Genomic DNA, 19,858 nt, shown 5'->3' with positions numbered 1-19,858 from the left:
TGTGTAAACAAAAATTAGTTAGTTGCTTCAGAAAAAGAAAAGAAGTTTCCATCCAAGGAAAAGAAAAAAAAATAGAAATAAATAAAAACTCTAAAAATAGAATAAAAGAGAGTCAAAAGCCAAAGAAAAGAAAAAGAAAAATATGGCTAAGGATGGGAACAAAGTATAGAAGCAAAAGAAAATAACAAGGTTTTCTCTAAGTTACATAATATGAAGACTCTATTATCTCAGACTTGTCCTTTTGAATATCCATTTTCTTCCTTCTTAAACCATCTCCTAATCCCCGCAACACCTAATAAAGACCTCTAGCTCAATTAGGAATAGGTTAGTGTGATAGTAAGTGGCAGATGTGTTTGATCGACTCCGGGTTCCTTGTTTGTCATTGAGATTGTAAGGTAAAGTGTGCCCACACCGCACACACCGGAGTAAATGAAAACTTGAGCGGAAAAATCGAGTGGTTTTCGCCTTGACATTTATGTGAGGACCTACTTAAGGACGCTTATTCCGAAGTTTTTAAACGAACACTTTAGGCATTTCATAGTATTACTCATAGATGATTGATTATTATGCATATATTAGCTTAGGTTTTTGACTTGGTTATTCTTATTCATTTGCTAGTAAGATGTATAGATAGTTGAGACATGAATGAGGAAACAATAGTTTTATTTCTTAGTCGTTGTAGTATAGATGAAGTTTGTGAGTACCTTCCCTGGAAAACTCTCACGAGGCTATAACTCGTCCACTAGGGAATTCCTAGTGGTTTAAGGCCTTGTTGCATATGGTCAATGCAATCTCACTCAGCGAAACGAGAGTAGATAGAACTCCATTTTTGGTCACTTATTCTAATTTCTCATCTTTGCTTGAGGACAAGCAAAATGCTGTTTGGGGGTGGTTTGATAAGAGCCCAAAACTGTAGTTTTAACCCCAATAATACCATACTTTTAGACCAATTATGTGAGTAATAATTAAGAGTTAATACCGATTCACGTGTTTTATGCATTTCGGGCTTCAAAGTCTATTATGTGCAGAAATGTGCCACTTTAGCGAGATAAAGGAGCAAAGGTCGGTTGCTAAGGAGTTCTGTGATTAAAGACCAAGATTCAAAAAGACAAAGCCTTTCTAAAGCCCGGTCAAAAGCTAAAAGTCGACGCGAAAGCGTAAACAAAGACACTCAAAGTCGTGAGAACTTCCGAAGGCGTCATATCTTTGGACTCGGACCTCGAATTGGGCCTACCTTATGTCAAAACGACCGGCTCGGAAAGAGATTTCCAATGGTCTAAGCGTTGACCCAATCAGAGGAGCAGAAGTGGACAAAAAGTCTGTTGAAGCCAACTGCAGCTGAAGAGGCCTTTTTGGACTGAAAGAATTGGGTTTTGGGCCTTATTTTCTGGCCCAAAATATGGATCCAAGCCCATGTACTATTTTTGGATTTGAACATATAAAACCAAAGCTTAGCTCTTTGTTAATGGTAGCTAGTTAGACCTAAAACAATAGATAATTCTAGATCTAGTTTTCATTAAATAAAATTATGTTTAGTTTAAATTCAATTCTTGTTTTAGATTAAACTCTTAGAATCATTGTTCTTAATTAGTTTGATAAATAAAATAGCTAGTTTGTTAATTTCAATTTTGTCATTTCAATTTATAGATCTAATTTTAATTCTTGTTGAGTATCATTTCTGAATTGTTAAATTAGATTGAAGTATTGTTAGTTTAATTAGCTAAGTTAGAATTTTGGTATAATGTTTAGTTTTAAATCAATGGGAAATGATAGTGGTATGAATCAAGGCTAAACCTCCATTAGAGGGGTTGAAGAAGCCTTGATGACGCTTGATCTTTGTTAAACTTAGAAATCGTCGTGATAATTATTCCACTCTAGAAACGATTAATTCACCATGAGAATGGATTTAATCGCTCACATGCTAGTTATGAATTGGTAGAATGCTATGTATAATTAGGGATTAGAATTACTATTTTGATATGCTAAGCATTCAATTTGGATCACGACGAGTCTTTGTTAGTAGGATTAAATCGAGTTAAGGTGGATTCAATTCCCTTCAATTCTTTATCTAGATTCAAAACCTTAGCATTCTATCATTTTTGTTATTCGTAACTTGTTAATTGAATTCACCTCGTAGTATAGCATTCCCCTCGTAAACCTCTCATTAGACTTAAGACCGATTAGTTAACTATGAAATCATTTCATGCTAGAGAACTAGGAGTGGAACGAATTTGTTACTCCACATTTCGATAGAATTGAGAGTAGAAAACTTGATAACTATAGACTCGTAATAAGTTTTAGTTTACTTACGTTTTGAGTTTCATCGTTAATTTCGGAGGTAAACTAGCATTTTATGTTTTATCACAATTCAAGCAACAAGTTTTCCAAACTCAATTAGTCGATTGAGATTGTAATCATGTGCAGCTTGCTTGGTCGGAAATAGACGCAAAACATATTTGAAGGTGTTAATTTCTTCCGCACTGAGCGAGGAAAAGTCTCTAGTCAGAAATAATTTCCAGTCATCAATCGTGGATGTTCCATCACTGAGTCTAATCAATGCTTCTCGGAACAATGCTTGCCTATCCCCTGTTTGTCGAAATATATGAGACAACCGAACACATTTATCAAAAAAAGTGTACATAAGTCCTCCATATAGTTGTTGAGGACTCCCACCTCCTTTATACAATGCCCTATCACATACAGGAGGTAACTGACGCATATCACCAATAAGGAGAATAGAGATATTACCAAATGGCTCATTAGGCCCAAAAATATCTCGACAACGACAGTCAATATTCGCAAGCATAGATGTTCCGACCATACTATATTCATCAATAATGATGAGTTTGGTGTCTTTAAAGTCCTCTTGCATACGCTGACATTGATCACCTTCAAAATATTTAAATTTCTTTGAAGCATTTCGTTCAGTTCTTTGTTCAGTTCTGATGGTGAGTTCATGATGTATGGTTGCACCTCCAATATTAAAAGCAGCGACTCCAGTTGGAGCCATGACACGTACTGCTTTGGCTGATCTAAAAAATCCAATAATTGAATGCACAATTGCATTTATGAGAGTGGACTTCCCCGTGCTTGCATCACCACAAACTATCATACGAATGCATGCTCGACATTCTAGTGCTCGAATAACCATATCATGTGCCACTCTTTGTTCAAGAGACAGTTCATCAAGGGTTACAATAAGAGGTTCAATGTTAACTTCTTCTCCACTGCGCAAAGTATGCACAAATTTTCTTTCACTCTCCATGTTTAGATATTGATATAAACCTTCAGCCCAATTATGTGAAGTATCAAAGTCTCGCCTTCCTAATTTGACATTCTCCCCAGGGACAAACAAGGGCCCCATTGCTGCTGCCAACATCCATTCATCTCGAAACATGTCTTCCATATCATTCTCTATCTCAATATCATCTTCGAATTCTTCATCAACAGGTTTAGCAAGAATTATTGATTGGTGTTCTTCGAAGCCCAAGTCCATGTACCTTTCTGACCATAGTATGAAATCCCCTTTTGCTTCTTCTAGAGTCCGAAAAAGGTGATGAATCAAGATTTGTTGACGACAAAATGATTCCCATTTTTCAGTGTTTGGTAGGATGTCACCATCCAGTTGTGGAACCAAACACACAATTGCACTAGCTCGAGAAGTGTGCCAACCCTTCCGATGAAAGTAGTGTCTTTTTGCCATATCGAGGAGGGATGTATTTTCATAGCAAGGAGGTCGTTGCATATATCTTCCTACAAAGCTTGGGTCTGTTCCAACAATCTCTTCATCTTCGTTCCCTCTTCTACGACATAAAGTTGATGCTAACATGCTCTTTTCACTTACAATTAAAAGGACAAACTTCCTTGATAATCGTACCAATGGGTACCCCATTAACAAATGACTTACTTCTTGGGCAGAAATATCTCTTTCGGATACACTTTTCATAAGCAATCGCTTGAAAGCAGATTTTGCATTCTGACATGGACGACGAAGATCTTCAACAATTTCTCGTAAAGTTTCTGTGAAACTCTTTGATGCAGGCTCAAATTTTGAAGCATACTTAGCAATGCATTTTACTACAGATTGCACCGAAAGGACGGGCGACCAATCAATGTTTGCACGCCATGTCTGCAGAATTTTTCTATTATAGGAGCAGACTAACTCATCATTCCGATGCCCAATAAACCGAAACATATTACTGTTAGGCAGTTCTTCAACAATCTCCGATTGATCAAGTACATCAAATGGATATCTAAAGTGGCATCCCATCTGTTTCGTTGTTTTATGTAAATGTAAGCAATGGCTTCCACATATGCTGTGTCCCATGACCCGATTAACCATTAAATCATAGTCATCTTCATATGTATCAAGATTCAACTCGAGTGGCAAAGTACGCGCACAAGGATGCTTTTGCATATTTCTATCCGTGGTAGGATTTGGCTTTACAGTGGAAACAAGCCTATCAAAATATTCAATGACATTTGATCTAACCTCAGCGCTTGTACCTATCCCACTAACATCTGGAGCACCTCTTAACCAAAGAAATCCATGAATATGACCATCATCCACGATTACGCCCACTCAAACCGGTACCAATGATCAACCACAGAAAACTCGTTGCTTAAATATTCCTGAAAGAAATTGGATACCCTGGCCTGAAAGAACCATGCGATGACACTTGGATTTTCATTAACCAACCTTGCACGTCCCCTCCTTTTTTCTAAAGGAGACAACCTGTAAGTTATATAATTCAACATGTCATACCTGTAAAGATCCTCAAATAATTCCTAATTCATAGCCAATATATATTAAAATGATGTATAACACCATCATTCAACATTAAAATGAGACAACCTTTCAAGTGCATTAGATGGATCCAAAATATGAAATAGTTCTGGCCATTGCATGTCAGCAGCACTGAGTGTGAAGAATATCGTTGGTGGACCTAACTGTTTCACCATGGCTGTTAACTCTTTCAACCTTGTAAACCAAAAAGCACGAGTACCACGGATATTCCTTGCAAAGTAAGAAATGCGACTGACTAGTTGTTTGTCACCAGATGAAATCATATCTCGAATATCTTGTATTGACAACTCTGCATCTCCTGGATTCTTTCTCACGAAAACATCACCCAATGCAAGTGCACGCCACCTTGATAAAGAGTTCCATGCAAAGTACCGAAATCTTGAATCTTTGGCAAAACGACCATCATCATACTTCATCAAATATTGAAAGTATTGCAACGGGTTTACTTTCCTTTAACGAGTTTGCCTCAAATCAGCATTACCACAAGGAAACAAAGTTGGAAAAGCCATAGCAATGTATCCGGGAGTTGAAAACTCATTAATGATCTCTGTAGTGAAAGGCATATGCACGTGTCTGATCTGCATTTGGAACTTGCAATGCCCTTAAGAGACATGCTTGTTGATTAGGTTGCGGCAGAATAGCAATAGTACCAGCAGCATGGAAATCATCAATGTGGAAATCTTGGTCTAGTAGCTCAGGTGGTCCTTGAGACTCATCTACCTGCATATGCACTGCTTTGTCTCTATTGTTAAGATCTCCCAAACTTTCTCCTGCACTTGGGATGTCTTCCGGTATCCCATCTACTGGAAGTCTTTCTAGAGTCCCGTCATCAATAATTATATCACCATAGTGCCGATGATATTTTTTCAACCAAACCAATGCTTCACGTACAAACTCGCGACGAACACGAAACTCCTTGCTTGTATGTGGCCTGCCCCTATTAACAACTAGTATTGTAGATAAATCAGCAGGCTTGTATGGCAAAACAGTTGCAATTGCGTTGACATCTTGTGCAAAGTTTATCACATTACCACCATATTTGTATTGTTGAACTTTAACACGATATACAGACATCATTGGGTGCACCATAACAATAAGAATTCTTTCTAAATCTATCAAACGAGCCAATTCTAGAGGCACAATACCAGGATGCATTGAGTTATCCACATTGAACATGCTTGCTTGGTGGTTCCCTCGCTTATCTGACTTACAAGAAGAACACATACCTGTAGAAAAATTCAAATCAGGGAATCTTCTTTGGCATCTAGAGTCTAGACAACTTAACCATAGACTTGCAAGAAGAATAAATACCTGTAGATATCTTCAAATCAGGGAATCTTCATTTGCATTCTGGACAACTCAACCATACAATATCGTTACATGATTTTCGGAAAACTTGCGCATTGGTAAGAGGTAAGCAATCATTCACAATTTGTGTTTGAATAGTCACTTCACATCTATTGTTATCTACAATACTCGATTGTACATGGGATTGTGGTTGTGGAACTCGTCCATGTCGAGCAACTATCCAGCGGGAAAGAGCAACTATTTTGCAAGAAAATCTTTGGTGAGCAATTTTGCGAAGAGCTGCCTTTCTATAAAACACACGTAGTGCATTATGAACAGCCCGTTCAACAGGGTCTTGAATTTCAACTATTAGTCTTCGACAAGCTCTACGTAAAGCCAACTTGAAACGATGTACCTATGTGTCGTTTCATTTTGGTTGGACAAATTACATCAGGAGGTATCAATATCTCGACACAAAGAACGCTGCTCAGTTGTCTAATTTGCCCGTGCTCCCTTTTGACGAGAGGTGTCAATATCCCGAATAACAGCACGTTGCTCATTTGTTAGTTTTGAACGTGCTCTTTTACGTCTAGCAGAATTTTCACCTTTTCTAATTTCCACTCTCTGACTTTGTAACAGACTTTGTCCTTGACCTGGTATCCTCTGAATAAACATATAATTTTTAGGTTGAGTTGTCTTTGTCATATTACGAATCCACTGTCTGAGAGGACAATTTTCATCTAAATCATCAACCCTCTCCCCAATCCCATGCAAATAATTTGTATCACGATTTTCAACACTGCGATTACCTCTAGAAGTTCCTTGCTGATCTGATATCCTCTGAATAAGCCTAGAATTTTTAGGTTGAGCTGCCACCCTTATATTACGTATCCATTGCCTAAGCGGACAATTTTCATCTAGATCATCCACCCTTTCCCTTTGCGAAGAGATTTCTTCATTATCTCCAACCCTTTGATTACCTCTAGAGGATTCTGGCCTATCATGTATCCTTTAAATATGAATAGAATTCCCAGGTTGAGCTCCATCTCTCTGATTACCTCTAGAGGATTCCGGCTGATCATGTTTCCTTTGAAAAGGAGTATCTGGCATAATAAAGGAGACAAAAGAAGTACGTCTAGATCGAATTGCACGTCTTCGAGTGGTTGGATATGAAATTTCATCCACTAGACAGTTTAATCTCCTGATATATGCTGAAAATTGGGCAAAAGAGTTACGTGGTCGACGATTATGAAGACGTAGCCGAGTAGTTGGTAGTGGAGTACGTCGATTCCGACGACTATAAAATCGACCAAAAAACCTATCAACTCGGTGCCGACTACGACGACTATAGAATCGACCAAAAAACCTATCAATTTGGTGTACTTGTATTGGTAAACCTCCTTTAACCACTTCCATTGGGTATTCAAACACCGAGACGAGAAAAGGAGGGACGAGTGGCAACCCTTCTTCCGTCAGTTCAATTGCAATACCTACATATTTGGCAAATTGGACAATTAAATTTTTTTATGTTTTGCGCATAGTTTTTATTCCTATAATCTCATGGGAAGTTAACTAAGGGAAAAGTTAAGTAAACGGATAATACTAACATGATCTCAACATGGCCTAGCTGCGAAATGCCAAGTATAATTGATTTTTATGTAATCTAACTAAACAAAGAAAATGTTGTCTCTACTCCTATTGTATAACCTATCAAGTCCAACCACTCAAAACTTATCATTTCAACCACGGTGGTCATAAATGTTAAAAACTTGAACAAGATCGGTATTTCACACTTGAACATCAACATTAAAATTTCTAAATTATTGGATGCATTCTAATATAGATCCAGAACTAAAAATAATTAAAGACAAATAAATAAATAGCTAAATTATTACAAAACAATTTAAAAATAATCGAGAACTAAAATAACAAGATTGAATTCCATGTAAGTTTCTATATTTCCGCCTTAGCAATCAGAGTGCATTGCGCGTTAAATTTTCTTAACGAGCTTGTACACTTTTTCCTGTTTTATGAGGAATATGTTCGTCCCTGTCATTTATTCTCCAATGCTCAACATTAGATACTTAGTCAATATAAATTAATCAACGTGAAATAAAATAATATACAAAAGACAAGGTTTACTTACCAACTTTTACCGTTTTCTTATAAAATTCATGTAAACGTATCAATTAACGGAATTTCATGAAATACATTAGCATGCAATATTAATCAATATTATCAAAAGATTTAGATCGTGCTTAACACGTACAAAAATAAATTATACCGGAATTGAACAGAGATAAAAGAATATTAAAACATTATGTTCCCTTTCTCAAAGGGTAGGGATTTTTCTATGGAAGTGGTTGAGCCGAGTGACTGCCTCTACGTGTTTTTTTTAGGGATCAAGTTAGTCGTAATTCTGCTATTGGGTATAAAGATCTATAGGAATGGATTTCAATGAGGAAGGTGGCATGGGCTCCTCTCACTCTTGGTCTAACATTTAATATCGTCCACTAACCGATTCTCTACCTTGAATCAATATTCTACATTGTACGTCACTTTACTTTAATCTTTCAAGATTTTCCCTGAATTCTCAAGCAAACTAACAAAAATCTCCACACCAAAAATAATAATATTAGCTCATTACTATTATAACTAAAATATAGTTAAGCAAGAAATCAAATGATAAATTACATGTGGTTTGGCGTTGGCTTGTAGTAGCTTGGTGATATGGCCTATAAGTGGTTTGGCACGGCCTAGCTAGCCTATAAGTGGCTTGACGCGTCTTGTTGATGGCCTGACGTGGCCTAGCATATGGCCTGATTACCTTAACTCTATATATTTTGTTCAATTCCTTGATGTTCTATAGGTTAATTACCAGCACACTCAGTGGGGGATGATTTTATATCAGAGTGGACAAATTAATATGCAACTCATTAGAAAGCGACCCAAAATTCATTACCTTAAAAATCGGAAATTCCAAACATGTGTATATTAATTATACTAAATCTACCGTGCGCAAGATGTACCGAAACTAATGGTGCACGCATTTTCTAGCCACACATTTGCGAGGGTAGAACCGGAACAAACCGGGTGAACAAGTCAATGTAACAAAAAAGTCACATAAACTACTATTCCAGGTAAACAAGTTAATCCAACCAAAAAGTAACAAAAAGTGACATAACATTCGAGTATGATATATATAGAGTCATATCTATCAGTGATTCGAGCGCTAATAATATATACTACCAAACATATAAAACTCTTATTTGCATATATTATATATAAAAAGTGAGATAACTCTATCTGTGATTCAACTACCGAACGTATAAAACTCTAAATGACATATGTTATAAAAAGTGACATAACATTCGAGTATGACATATATAGTGTATTAGTGTCATACCTATCAGTGATTTTAGTGCTAATATATACTACCAAACGTATAAATTGAATGTTTGTCGCATATATTATAAAAAGTGACATAACATTTGAGTATGATATATATAGTGTCATATCTATCAGTGATTCTAGAGCTTATGATATACTACCCAACGTATTTTATTGACATATGTTATAAAAGGTGACATACAATTCGAGTATGACATATATAATGTCATATCTATCTGCGATTATAGCTTATGATACTACCCACCATATAAAACTCTTATTGATATATGTTATAAAAAGTGACATGACATTTGAGTATGACATATATCTATCTGTTACGCTTATGAGACCCAACGTATAAAACTCTTATTGACATATCTTATGAAAAGTGACATAACATTCGAGTATGACATATATAGTCATATATATCAGTGATTGTAGCGCTTATGACATACTACCAAACGTATAAAACTCTTGTTGACATACTATCATCTTAAACAATTATTTTACATTGAACCATTGGACCACCCATAAAGGATGATATACTTTATGTTTATAGAACTATTAATTACATACTACAACCTATATGACATTTTTTATAACATATATCCATGTTTTTACAATGAAATCTTATGTACCGGGTAGTAGGTCACGTACTCTGTACTCTATGAAATTTTGTATAACATACTATACCATGTATGTTACTCTTATGAGTAAAACTCGTCACACCCCGACTGTCTCTCTACACACGGCAAGTTATTCATAAAAAACTAGTGCTCTCTCCACACCCCATTTTTTGTTAATATGACCATTATAACCTTAAATAACTCTCTACACACCCCACTTTTTGTTAATATGACCATTATAACCTTAAATAACTCTCTCCACACCCCATTGTAATTCAAACAAGCTCTTCACCGTACTTAGTACTCCACCAACACTCCTACCACTCATGCTCTCTGAAATTTCTCCCTCTCCCTCTCTTGTTCTCTTATGTTAGTCTTGAGTCTCCTACAAAATTGTTGTTATTCCCACCAAATTTTCACTTTAAGAATGGACTCATGTGCTGGAAGCAACATTCAAGATAAATTCTCCCGCCAAAATCAAAATGATAACTTTCAAGGTTCTCCAAGTGACATGGAATCAACTTTAACACTACTGCAATCAAATTATTATTCCGATGATGAACATTACAACAATGTTGAAATTAGCTATCCCGATATGACCGAATCATTTACAACAATTGAGGTAATAATGTAAATTGAAAGCTTGTATTTTTTATTTATTTTATCAATAACTTAGCAAAAAACAATTTTCGTCAATAGTATCTAAGATCAAGGGTTTACGCACACTACAAGAAAATGGGTCTTTAGCCACGGATGACCCGAAACATTTGCCACGGCTCCAAGCTGTAGAATCATTTCCTACGGTTGGTAGCTGTTGGTATACTTATAATAGTTATAGAATGACGTGACACTATTTGGCTACCTTTCTCCACAGTCATAGCTGTTGGTATTCCCACGGTTTGGACCGTCGGATCTGATCTTGATGGTATGCGAAAGGTGTGGATTTTAACCCATGACAATAATTCAACAGGATAGCTGGAAAATTGGTCCAAAAGTTTGGGCGCGGTGCTCCAAAATTTCCCAGAAATATCAGATAAGGCAATAATAATAATAATAATGAGAAACTAAACAAACCTCTTCCACTGCCATTCTCACCATCTCTCTTATCGGCTTCTCTAACAATTCGGTCCACCAAAGAAGACCACCACCTCTCTAATGAAATCGTCACCATCACCTCTCTCTCAATCTCTCTCTCATCAAAGGTAATGTTAAAAGTTTTATTTTTTAAGTTTTTGTTTTATTAAAGGTTGGTGTTTTTTTTTTGTTTTAGATGGAAATTAAGTAAAGGGTGGTCCTTTTTTTGTTGTTTCAGAATTGTAGGAGTGAAGTCAGATCCCACAGTAGCTGAACAGGTTAGTTCAGTTGCTAAAATAAAAAAGAGGTAAACTTTAACGTAACATGTTGTTGTTCCTTTTTGGTAAGTGGACGACATGCTCTAAGATCTGGACTCTTGGAGGTATTATTATTCCTATACTTTCTCCATTAACAATTTTTGAGGTTCCTTTCTCCAATTTTGTATTTTTTAATTTGTTTTCCAGCTTGGTTATGAATTAGATGGCAAGGATCTTGATGACGTCTTTTGGCGTTTCAAAGCAGTGGCATTCCTCCGTTCTCACAAAGGAAGGTAGAGCCTTACATGCATTCCTTACTTTATGACATTTTAAGGTAAACCCTTATATTTTTTGGTATGTAGGCTCAACAAAGTTATAACCACTGACCCTCCAAAGAGTAAATGGGTATTCGAGATCCAAAATTCAAAAAAGCAAGCTTCAGAGTGGTTCAACTAGAAGTTGTACCAAGGTATCTATACCGGTTCAGAATTTTAAGGACTTAATAGAAATGTCCGTTAGTATTGATGCTAGTTTCGACTTCAGATCGATTTCGTGTTCTCAAACGAGGGGATTGCTCTTGGAAGGTCCGTAGACCTTCGGGTTCAATGGGTATGATGAACCGCTCACCTGAATTAGACCATATGTTTGATTTTAATGGGGAGTTGATGGCTCATGGCAAAAATTGGCAAGTTATCTACACTGATAATGAAGGAGATACGATGCTCGTGCACGTGAGAGATTGGACTTTGAGGCTGCAGCTGAGGCAATTGAGAAAGGAAAGTAGGATTCATCAAATGTATTATTTCCTAACCTGCAGTTGGCGGAGATGTCAGCATCTGCAAGTCTGCAATTCACTTCTGGTGGTCTAGAGGTAGGTATTTTGCTATAGGTGTACATTTTACAAAGATTTGCAAGTCCAGACTTTAGATCTTCATTTACTTTTTATTAAAAATGATTGTACGCAGGAAGCAAAAGTTTCTAAAGTTGAGGACCAGATATGGAGCAAGATGTATCCTAAGTGGGACGAATATCAGTGGAGACCGTCACCCCTTTTATGCAAATGTTTTGATACTCTTGATGCATACATGGGAAAGGTACCAAATGTTGTTTCCTTTCATGAATTTTGGTTCTATTTCTTTTATGTTAGTTAGCTGTTCAAGAATTGGCGCATGTCAGTTACTTAGTTGCGAAAGACTTTCTTATAGTAATCTATTTTCCTTGGTTGATTTATCTAAGACTATGGTGAGGCCGTCAATGAACTGGTATAATCCATAAATTTTAGCTCGAATAGCAGCTGACTAACCATCCAGCTTCTTTTCATTTTTATTGTATTAAAGTGTTCATGTCATTTACTTTGAAGTTTGAACAAGTAAGATTGGTTGAAGGTAAACTAAACAAGGTAGATCATTGCTATGTGCAGCCACCCCACTCGCCAAGAGCTAGGAGTTGTATGGATTCTCTAGTCTTTACATCGACTTTGTCAAAGCAACCAAAAGTGAAGATACTGTTCCTACGAGTGGAAATTTTATGTTTGTATCTCAACCAGAAACTCAAGTGACTACTGATGAAGTATTGAACAATGAAACTGAAATTGAGATAAACAGTATTAATGTCCAAGAACATTGGTTAAGGAGGACAAGGAGTTTTTAGAGAAGAAAAAGAAGTTGCACGATCTTGAGCAGTAACTTAGCAATGCCTTTAAGCAGGTAGTTTGTCTAATCTTTACTGTTTATCTTTATTATACATTCCTCCATTTCTATTTTTTCAATCATGTAGCTGAATCTCATCCAAGGTAAGCTATATATTGGAGGAAAAATGGGGAGATAGGGTTGGCACTCATAAACTTCCTTTCAAATAGTAATTATGGTTTCATTTACAATTCTAACTTGCTTTCTATGCTTTTAGATTTTGTGTGTCTCCTGCAGAATGAGGCAAATTTGCAAGATAAGTGATTGACATTATTTTGGTCATGCAGAGTAAAGGGGATTGACTACAAGGTTATTCTGCAAAATGAAAATCAGCTAGAGATTTCCTTCACAAGAACATGCTTAAAGGCCTTGTTGGCATGTTTGTGGTTAACTTTTACAAGACCTCAACATTGAAGAGGGAACGTGAGTTGTCATTCTTTAGAATTGTTAGAATAGGATTGATATATTAGTTTCTTACACTCTGGAAGTATGTTAGTGTGAATAGCAATAGAGTTATTGAATCATTAATTCAAAACTCAATTTGTTGGTTATTTTTACGATAGGATAGAGAGGGCTATAGAATTAAAGGTGAAAGGGACATAAATATCATTGTGCACTCAATTGAGATATGCACTCATTAACATGTTCAATTTCTTTTATGGAACTGAGATCTTTGTCCCATTCAAGCCAAAGATGACGTTATCGTTGTGCTTTATCTCAACATTTACATTGTATGATATGATCAATCTGAACCAAAATATGGGCTTAATCTATATTCGCCGTAGGGTACAATCTGGTTTGGTATGCTGGTTTAGGCTGGTATCTGGTTTGTCCATCTGTTGATTGGGGTTTAGTTGAGCCACATTTTACCTAGGTTTTATCCCTTCATCAACAATAACTAAAACTCAAACATCCTACTTACACACGTAAACCGCCGATCTTTAGGTTATAATGTGGTAGCTAGTAAGTTACTTTTTGTTTCCTTTATTTTTAACTTCACGGGTGATAATCCCTTATATCATTTGGAAATGTTAAAGTTAAGTGCAGATATTATATATTGGTCTTCTTTCATCCGGCATTTTACATATGGCTAAAACTGTTCCAACTTACAGGTATGCTTTACTCGGTCTGCTTCTTTTCTTGGGGGTTCAATGAGGATGACAGTACGGGTCACTTGTGTCATTATGGTTGAAATCACAAATAACTTGAAACTACTTCCTCTTATCATGCTTGTTCTTCTTATATCGAAGGTACATACTGACTAATCTACATAATCTTCCATTGTTAATTACTTATTAGTCATTACTAGCAAATGCCATAATAAAATGTGCTATATCTTTTACTGCAACAGGCCGTTGGCAATGCTTTTATCGAAGGTTTATATGAAGAACAGGCCCACTTGAGGAGCATACCATTGCTCGAGTCTCGACCTAAATACCACATGCGAAAAATGACAGCCAGGGAAGCATGCAAGAGACAAAAGGTTGATCCACTCCCATTTCAGACTGCATCTATTATGTCTTTCTTACTTTGTTGAATGTACTTGTATATCTTACTTTGGATATATTTTCCATGTTGAAAAGGTAGTCTCTTTTCCTCGTGTTGTTAAAGTTGCGGATTTGGTTTCTATTTTGCTAAACAACAAGCACAATGGTTTCCCCGTGAGTTTCAAGATCCCTCTCTTGTTTCACATCACAAAAAGACTTCCTTCGTGCTTTTCTCATTTACACATGTTTCATGTTTGCTTGCTTCCGTGGTAGATCATGGATCTAAACGGAGAGGCACTCGTCGAATTGGACTCATTCTTCTGAGGTAGAACATCTTTAATTATGTTTCCTTGTTCCAAGATTCAATTTGCATTTTAACCAAAAAAAATGCATGAACTATATTATATTGTTTGATTACTTACATTTTAAAAATTATTCAAATAACTCGGTTCATAATGCAATCACTTGTTTGTACTTCAATCTAAGATAGACTTTCAAAGATAGTCCTTCGGCCCGGTGATCTTGGAGCGGGTTTGTACCCAATAAGGTAATTGATGCTTCGGACTCTATCTTTTCTCTTTACTTATTGCTTTTCATTCGTTGGCAAATACTGATGGATCGTCTCAAATCCAGGCACAACTTCGGCGAGTTTGTCAAACCGGCCTCTAGTAAGGGGTTGTCCATATACGACATTTACTTAAGTCGAGATGACTTGGATATGTACATAGATCTAGTCCCTTTTTTGAACCCCTCTTCTTACATTGTTCCAGAGGATATGTCTTCGACAAAGGTAACAATTTCATTTATCACTACAAAACTAAGTATTTATATATTTTTTATCTGGAAGTATGCTTTCGGGTCATTCATTTCTTTCTGTAATCGGGTAATTCTTTACTTGTATGTACAAGTTTACAACCTTTTTCGTCAGCTAGGACTAAGGCATGTATTTGTTGTACCCCGTGCTCCTCGTGTCATTGGCTTGATTGCAATGTAGAGCAGCCCAAGTTCAACGAGTTATGCAGAGTAGATGTCAAGTCCAAGTTAGTAGAAACAAAGTGAGATGCTAATTTAAGTTTTAATTATAGCACATAGAAATGCTCTTGATATGTGCTACGGTTTTTTTCCATTCAGCTAGGTTCTGACTTTTAGACTTGTGGGATTTTGACTTTAATTTCATTTTCTTGTGATTCATTTGTATGTAGGTATTTGTATGCAAGTGGATGCTCATGAAAAGGTTATTAAGGCTAGGTTCTGTGAAGCTAGGACTTCAAATCATTTTCGAAAGTATTCAAGTGCAAGGGAATGATAAAACGTAACGGAGAAACATGCGCGAGGTGAACTAAGGCATTATTATTTGTACGAGGTGATGAAATATATTGAAAATTATTCTTATATTATATTGAGCTTGTGGTAATAAATGCTATAGATTTTTTTTTTACTTGTATGAATATTCATCTCTTTATCTGGTTTTCGGCGGCAAAGGAATTTTGATTGGGAATGTGGTTTCTTTGTAATATTGTTATTAGGATGGATGGATTATTAGTTGGATTGAAAAGCAAAAGTGGATAAAACTAGCATATATATTTTTTCTTTTTGTTTTTTTTTTTTAAATTCTAAAATGTTTTAGCCACGGCCAATGTCTGTAGATAATGCAAAACGATGAGTGGCAGTGGTACTTTTACTACGGATTATGCCACAGTTGTTATCTCTCAAAAATAATTTCTACGGATTATGCCACGGTTATTCTCAGGGGCACTTGCCACGACTTATGCCACGGTCGAGAGCTATGGTAGTTGCTACGGCTATTCCCACGGTCATTAGCAGTGGCCCTTGCGACGTCATTTGCCACGGTCATTTGCAGTGGCAAGTTCCTACGGCTTGAGTTGTTGCGTGGATCGTTGCAGTTACCCACGGTCATTTGCTATAGTAAAACTTTTCCAGACAGGTCAAAACCCCACGGACTTGCGACAGCTGATAGCTATGGCTAAAGCCTTTTACCCACGGTTTTAGTCCGTGGCTAAAAGTCAGCTTTCTTATAGTGGCAGGTCTTCGAAGATCGTCACTCGTTGATCTGATGGTGTTCGACAGTTGGTATGACTATTGGAGTTGTGGTTGTGATATCAAGGTTTGATAATTCGGGACTTGGGCGAAGACCTAGAGTTTTCTTGAGTTGCGAAAGGAGTGAAAAATTTAGACCATCCGTAAAGCCAAAAATATTGAACAAAAAAACGAAAGAATATAGGCAATCCAGTTTGAAGAAATGTGGTTGTCCATTTGTGTTGAAAGGGGAATTACGAAACGAAGGTGGATGGATACTAAGTGTTATATGTAGAACTCATAATTATACTATTGGGGAGCATCTTATAGGTCGTGCATTCGTCGGAAGGTTAAAAGTTGAAGAAAAATTGATTGTTCAGGATTTGTCTTTGAGTGGTGTTAAACCGCGTGAAATTTTACCCCTCTTGAAACAGAGAGATGACAATAATTTGTCAAATAAAAGCACTTTATACAATTATCGTCACAAGAATCAGTTGGTTCGGTTGAGTGGAAGAAACCATATGTAAGAATTTCTAAGAAATTTAGATGAATTTGGTTACACAGAGTTTCATAGGGATAATCCAGTAACAGGTGAATGTAGAGATTTGTTGTTTGCACATCCCCAATCAATTCATTTGGCAAAGTGTTTTCCCGAGGTCATTGTCATGGATTGCACGTGCAAGACGAATGTGTTCAAGATGCCATTGTTTGAAGTTGTTGGGTTCACATCCACGATGAAGACATTCTATATTATTTTTGGGTATTTGGAGAGTGAGAAAGAAGGTTCTTACCTTTAGGTTTTGAAGAGGTTGCGTGATATTCTGGACTACAAAGCTACTTCTGTAAAGATAATTACGACTGATTGTGAGTTGACACTTATGAATGCGATAGCTATAGTGTTTCCCCGGCCGCACACTTTTTGTGTCGAAGTTCACATCAGGAGGAACATTGAGACAAAGGCCAAAAAAATATTTGAGAAATTTGTTGAGTATGAACAATTTATGTTTATGTTCGAAATAGTGATAACAGCTCGTACTGAAGTTGAGTACTTGGAACACCTACGTTGTTTTAAACTTGAGTACGGAGATCATTATGGTGTTGTGGAATACATAGAAGACCGATGGCTTTTCAAGTACAAAGAAAGGTTTGTCTCGCTTGGATAGATGTCCATATGCATTTTGGTACTTCGAAAGCAAGAACCGAAGTTGAAAGTATGCATTCCTCTTTGAAGAGGCATTTGGCGTTCTAGCAATAATGGTAACTTCTTCCTAAACTTTAATTTGATTAATAATCTCGACAAACCAAGTGAGTGACAGAAATTGAAAGTTCTTTTAATAGGAGCTTGAATCTCGGGATCATCGTTACAAACAAAACACATATGTGCAACTTAGAGGGTACATTTCTAGAGATGCATTGGATTTGATAACAAAAGAGCTAATAAGGTCTGTTAGAGTTGGGACAGATGAAATTCGTTGTCGTTGTGTTTTACAAGAGTATGTATGGGCTTCCTTGTGCGCATGAATTATGTGAAATTGTTCTAATTGGTAGGGGAAGCATCCCCTTATCTTTGATACACCCTAGGTGGAGACAGCTTAGTAGCACTCCGATTGATCTTCCTAATGGTCTTTTGATATTCAGCCCGAGCTTGCGCATATTTAGAAGAAGTTTCAGTCGCTCTCAGATGAACAAAAGGTTTTGATGCTGAAAAAGTGTGTAGAACTAGGTGATCCAAAGGCAACTTTCATGTGAGAGCCTCGGGTTAACACCAATGTGAGGGGTAGGCCACCTGGAATAAAAATTGGTGTGAAGACTTGTAAAGATAAAAGGGACACAAAGAGAGAGCCTTCAGCTTTCGAGTATGCACAAACAGTTGAGGAACAAATTGTAACTCAAGAAAGCAAGAGTAGTAAAGCCAAGAAGTTTGTACCATTCAAAAGAAAACCAAGAAGAACTCATATTCAAGTGTTTGTAGATTTATCTGAAATTGGGTCTAATTGGGATGATGGGCTACGTGACTTAAATCCATTGATATGAAACTTCATTGTGGATTGGCAAGATGTTGAACCGAATGGACATTGTGGATTTAGCGCGATTGCACGATGCTTAGGGTCTAATGGAGATGATGCATGGATTAATGTGAGGGCTCTTATGTTGACAAAGTTGATTTCCCATGAGGCAGATTATACTTTAATGATGGGTGGAGAAGAACGAAAAGAAGCGATCAAGACAAATTTACGATGTACAGTTCCATATACGATGAACCCCAAAGAATGGTTTGAACTTCCTTCAATGGGATTTTTAGCTGCTAATACTTTTCAGTGTGTCCTTGTCGTCATTGGAGAGAAAGAATGTATGTCATACTTTCCTTTGTGGATCTACTCTCCCGATCCAACTTCGTGTCCGGATAAGCGGTAATAGGCCATATTGGAGGAGGCACACATTTTGTGAAACTCGTGCTTGAAGATGATAGTCCTATTCCGCCACTTGCTCCAGGGTGGGAGTCATTTGCATGGACAGAAGCTTGGGATTGGGCAACTATAATGGAACCAAGGATCGTGAAGTGGTATAAAAGGGTTCCAAAAAATGTTATGGATTTAGACCTTTCGTAACTATCCTTGTATTGACAAGATTTTTTGGCTTTAATATCTATTTTGTGTATGTGTATATACTGTCATAAATTGCAGAATGTATTAGAATATGTCATAAATGGTATTAACTAGTTTTTGTTAAGTGCTCTATAAATAGTATTAAAATGTCAGAATATGGTAAGTGCTTTGTCGGTTTAAGGTAGGAACCAAAGGCATATCGAGCTTCAGGTGAGCTATCACTTGTGTTGTGACAAAAGAACACCAGCTACCTTTACAGCACAAAGTGAACGAGGGACTAATGGGTTCTAGAACAAGCTATCGTAATTCGTAATAAGAATTCAGGACTGGCGAACTTCAGTGTACTCTGAATCCTATTTTTATAGCTAATTTTGGCACTTGTTTGAACTTGCATTAATTTAGTGAATTGGCAATGGAACAAGCAACCCAGAGTCCAATACACATCTTAATCTTTGACAAATATTTCTTAATCACGTTTTGCACAAACTTTTGTTTCAAACATTCTCTTATAACATTTTTTTATAAAGTTTGGGATATCATATGTAGCAATGACTTCATGGAGATTACAATTATCATTAAACCCTAACTATTAATGTTCT

At 36.7% G+C, this 19,858-nt stretch overlaps 1 protein-coding gene and 2 long non-coding RNA genes across 3 annotated transcripts; 2 read left to right on the top strand and 1 right to left on the bottom strand.

Annotated features, from left to right (window-relative positions):
* Positions 1–2,368: 2,368 nt before the first annotated feature.
* Positions 2,369–4,417, bottom strand: LOC147504388 (uncharacterized). The gene has a single exon (XM_086605183.1). It carries the CDS (start codon positions 4,415–4,417, stop codon positions 2,369–2,371), a length of 2,049 nt encoding a protein of 682 aa, XP_086461309.1.
* Positions 4,418–12,879: 8,462 nt separating this feature from the next.
* LOC147504387 (uncharacterized) lies at positions 12,880–14,799 on the top strand. Its single transcript, XR_015220393.1, has 5 exons — positions 12,880–13,147; positions 13,417–13,552; positions 14,242–14,379; positions 14,481–14,612; positions 14,713–14,799. It is a non-coding gene; the product is annotated as an uncharacterized LOC147504387 (long non-coding RNA).
* A 613-nt stretch (positions 14,800–15,412) lies between these two features.
* On the top strand, positions 15,413–16,177 carry LOC147504386 (uncharacterized). Its single transcript, XR_015220392.1, has 2 exons — positions 15,413–15,671; positions 15,819–16,177. It is a non-coding gene; the product is annotated as an uncharacterized LOC147504386 (long non-coding RNA).
* The last annotated feature ends 3,681 nt before the right edge of the window (positions 16,178–19,858 follow it).

Source organism: Coptis chinensis, chromosome 4 (genome assembly GCF_015680905.1).
Source record: "Coptis chinensis isolate HL-2020 chromosome 4, ASM1568090v1, whole genome shotgun sequence".
Taxonomy (NCBI): Eukaryota; Viridiplantae; Streptophyta; class Magnoliopsida; order Ranunculales; family Ranunculaceae; genus Coptis; species Coptis chinensis.
This window is presented reverse-complemented; position numbering and strand designations above follow the sequence as displayed.

What these genes read in the sequence shown, in the direction of transcription:
- LOC147504388 (XM_086605183.1), bottom strand. Translation starts at nt 4,417, where the DNA reads ATGCAAAAGCATCCTTGTGCGCGTACTTTGCCACTCGAGTTGAATCTT.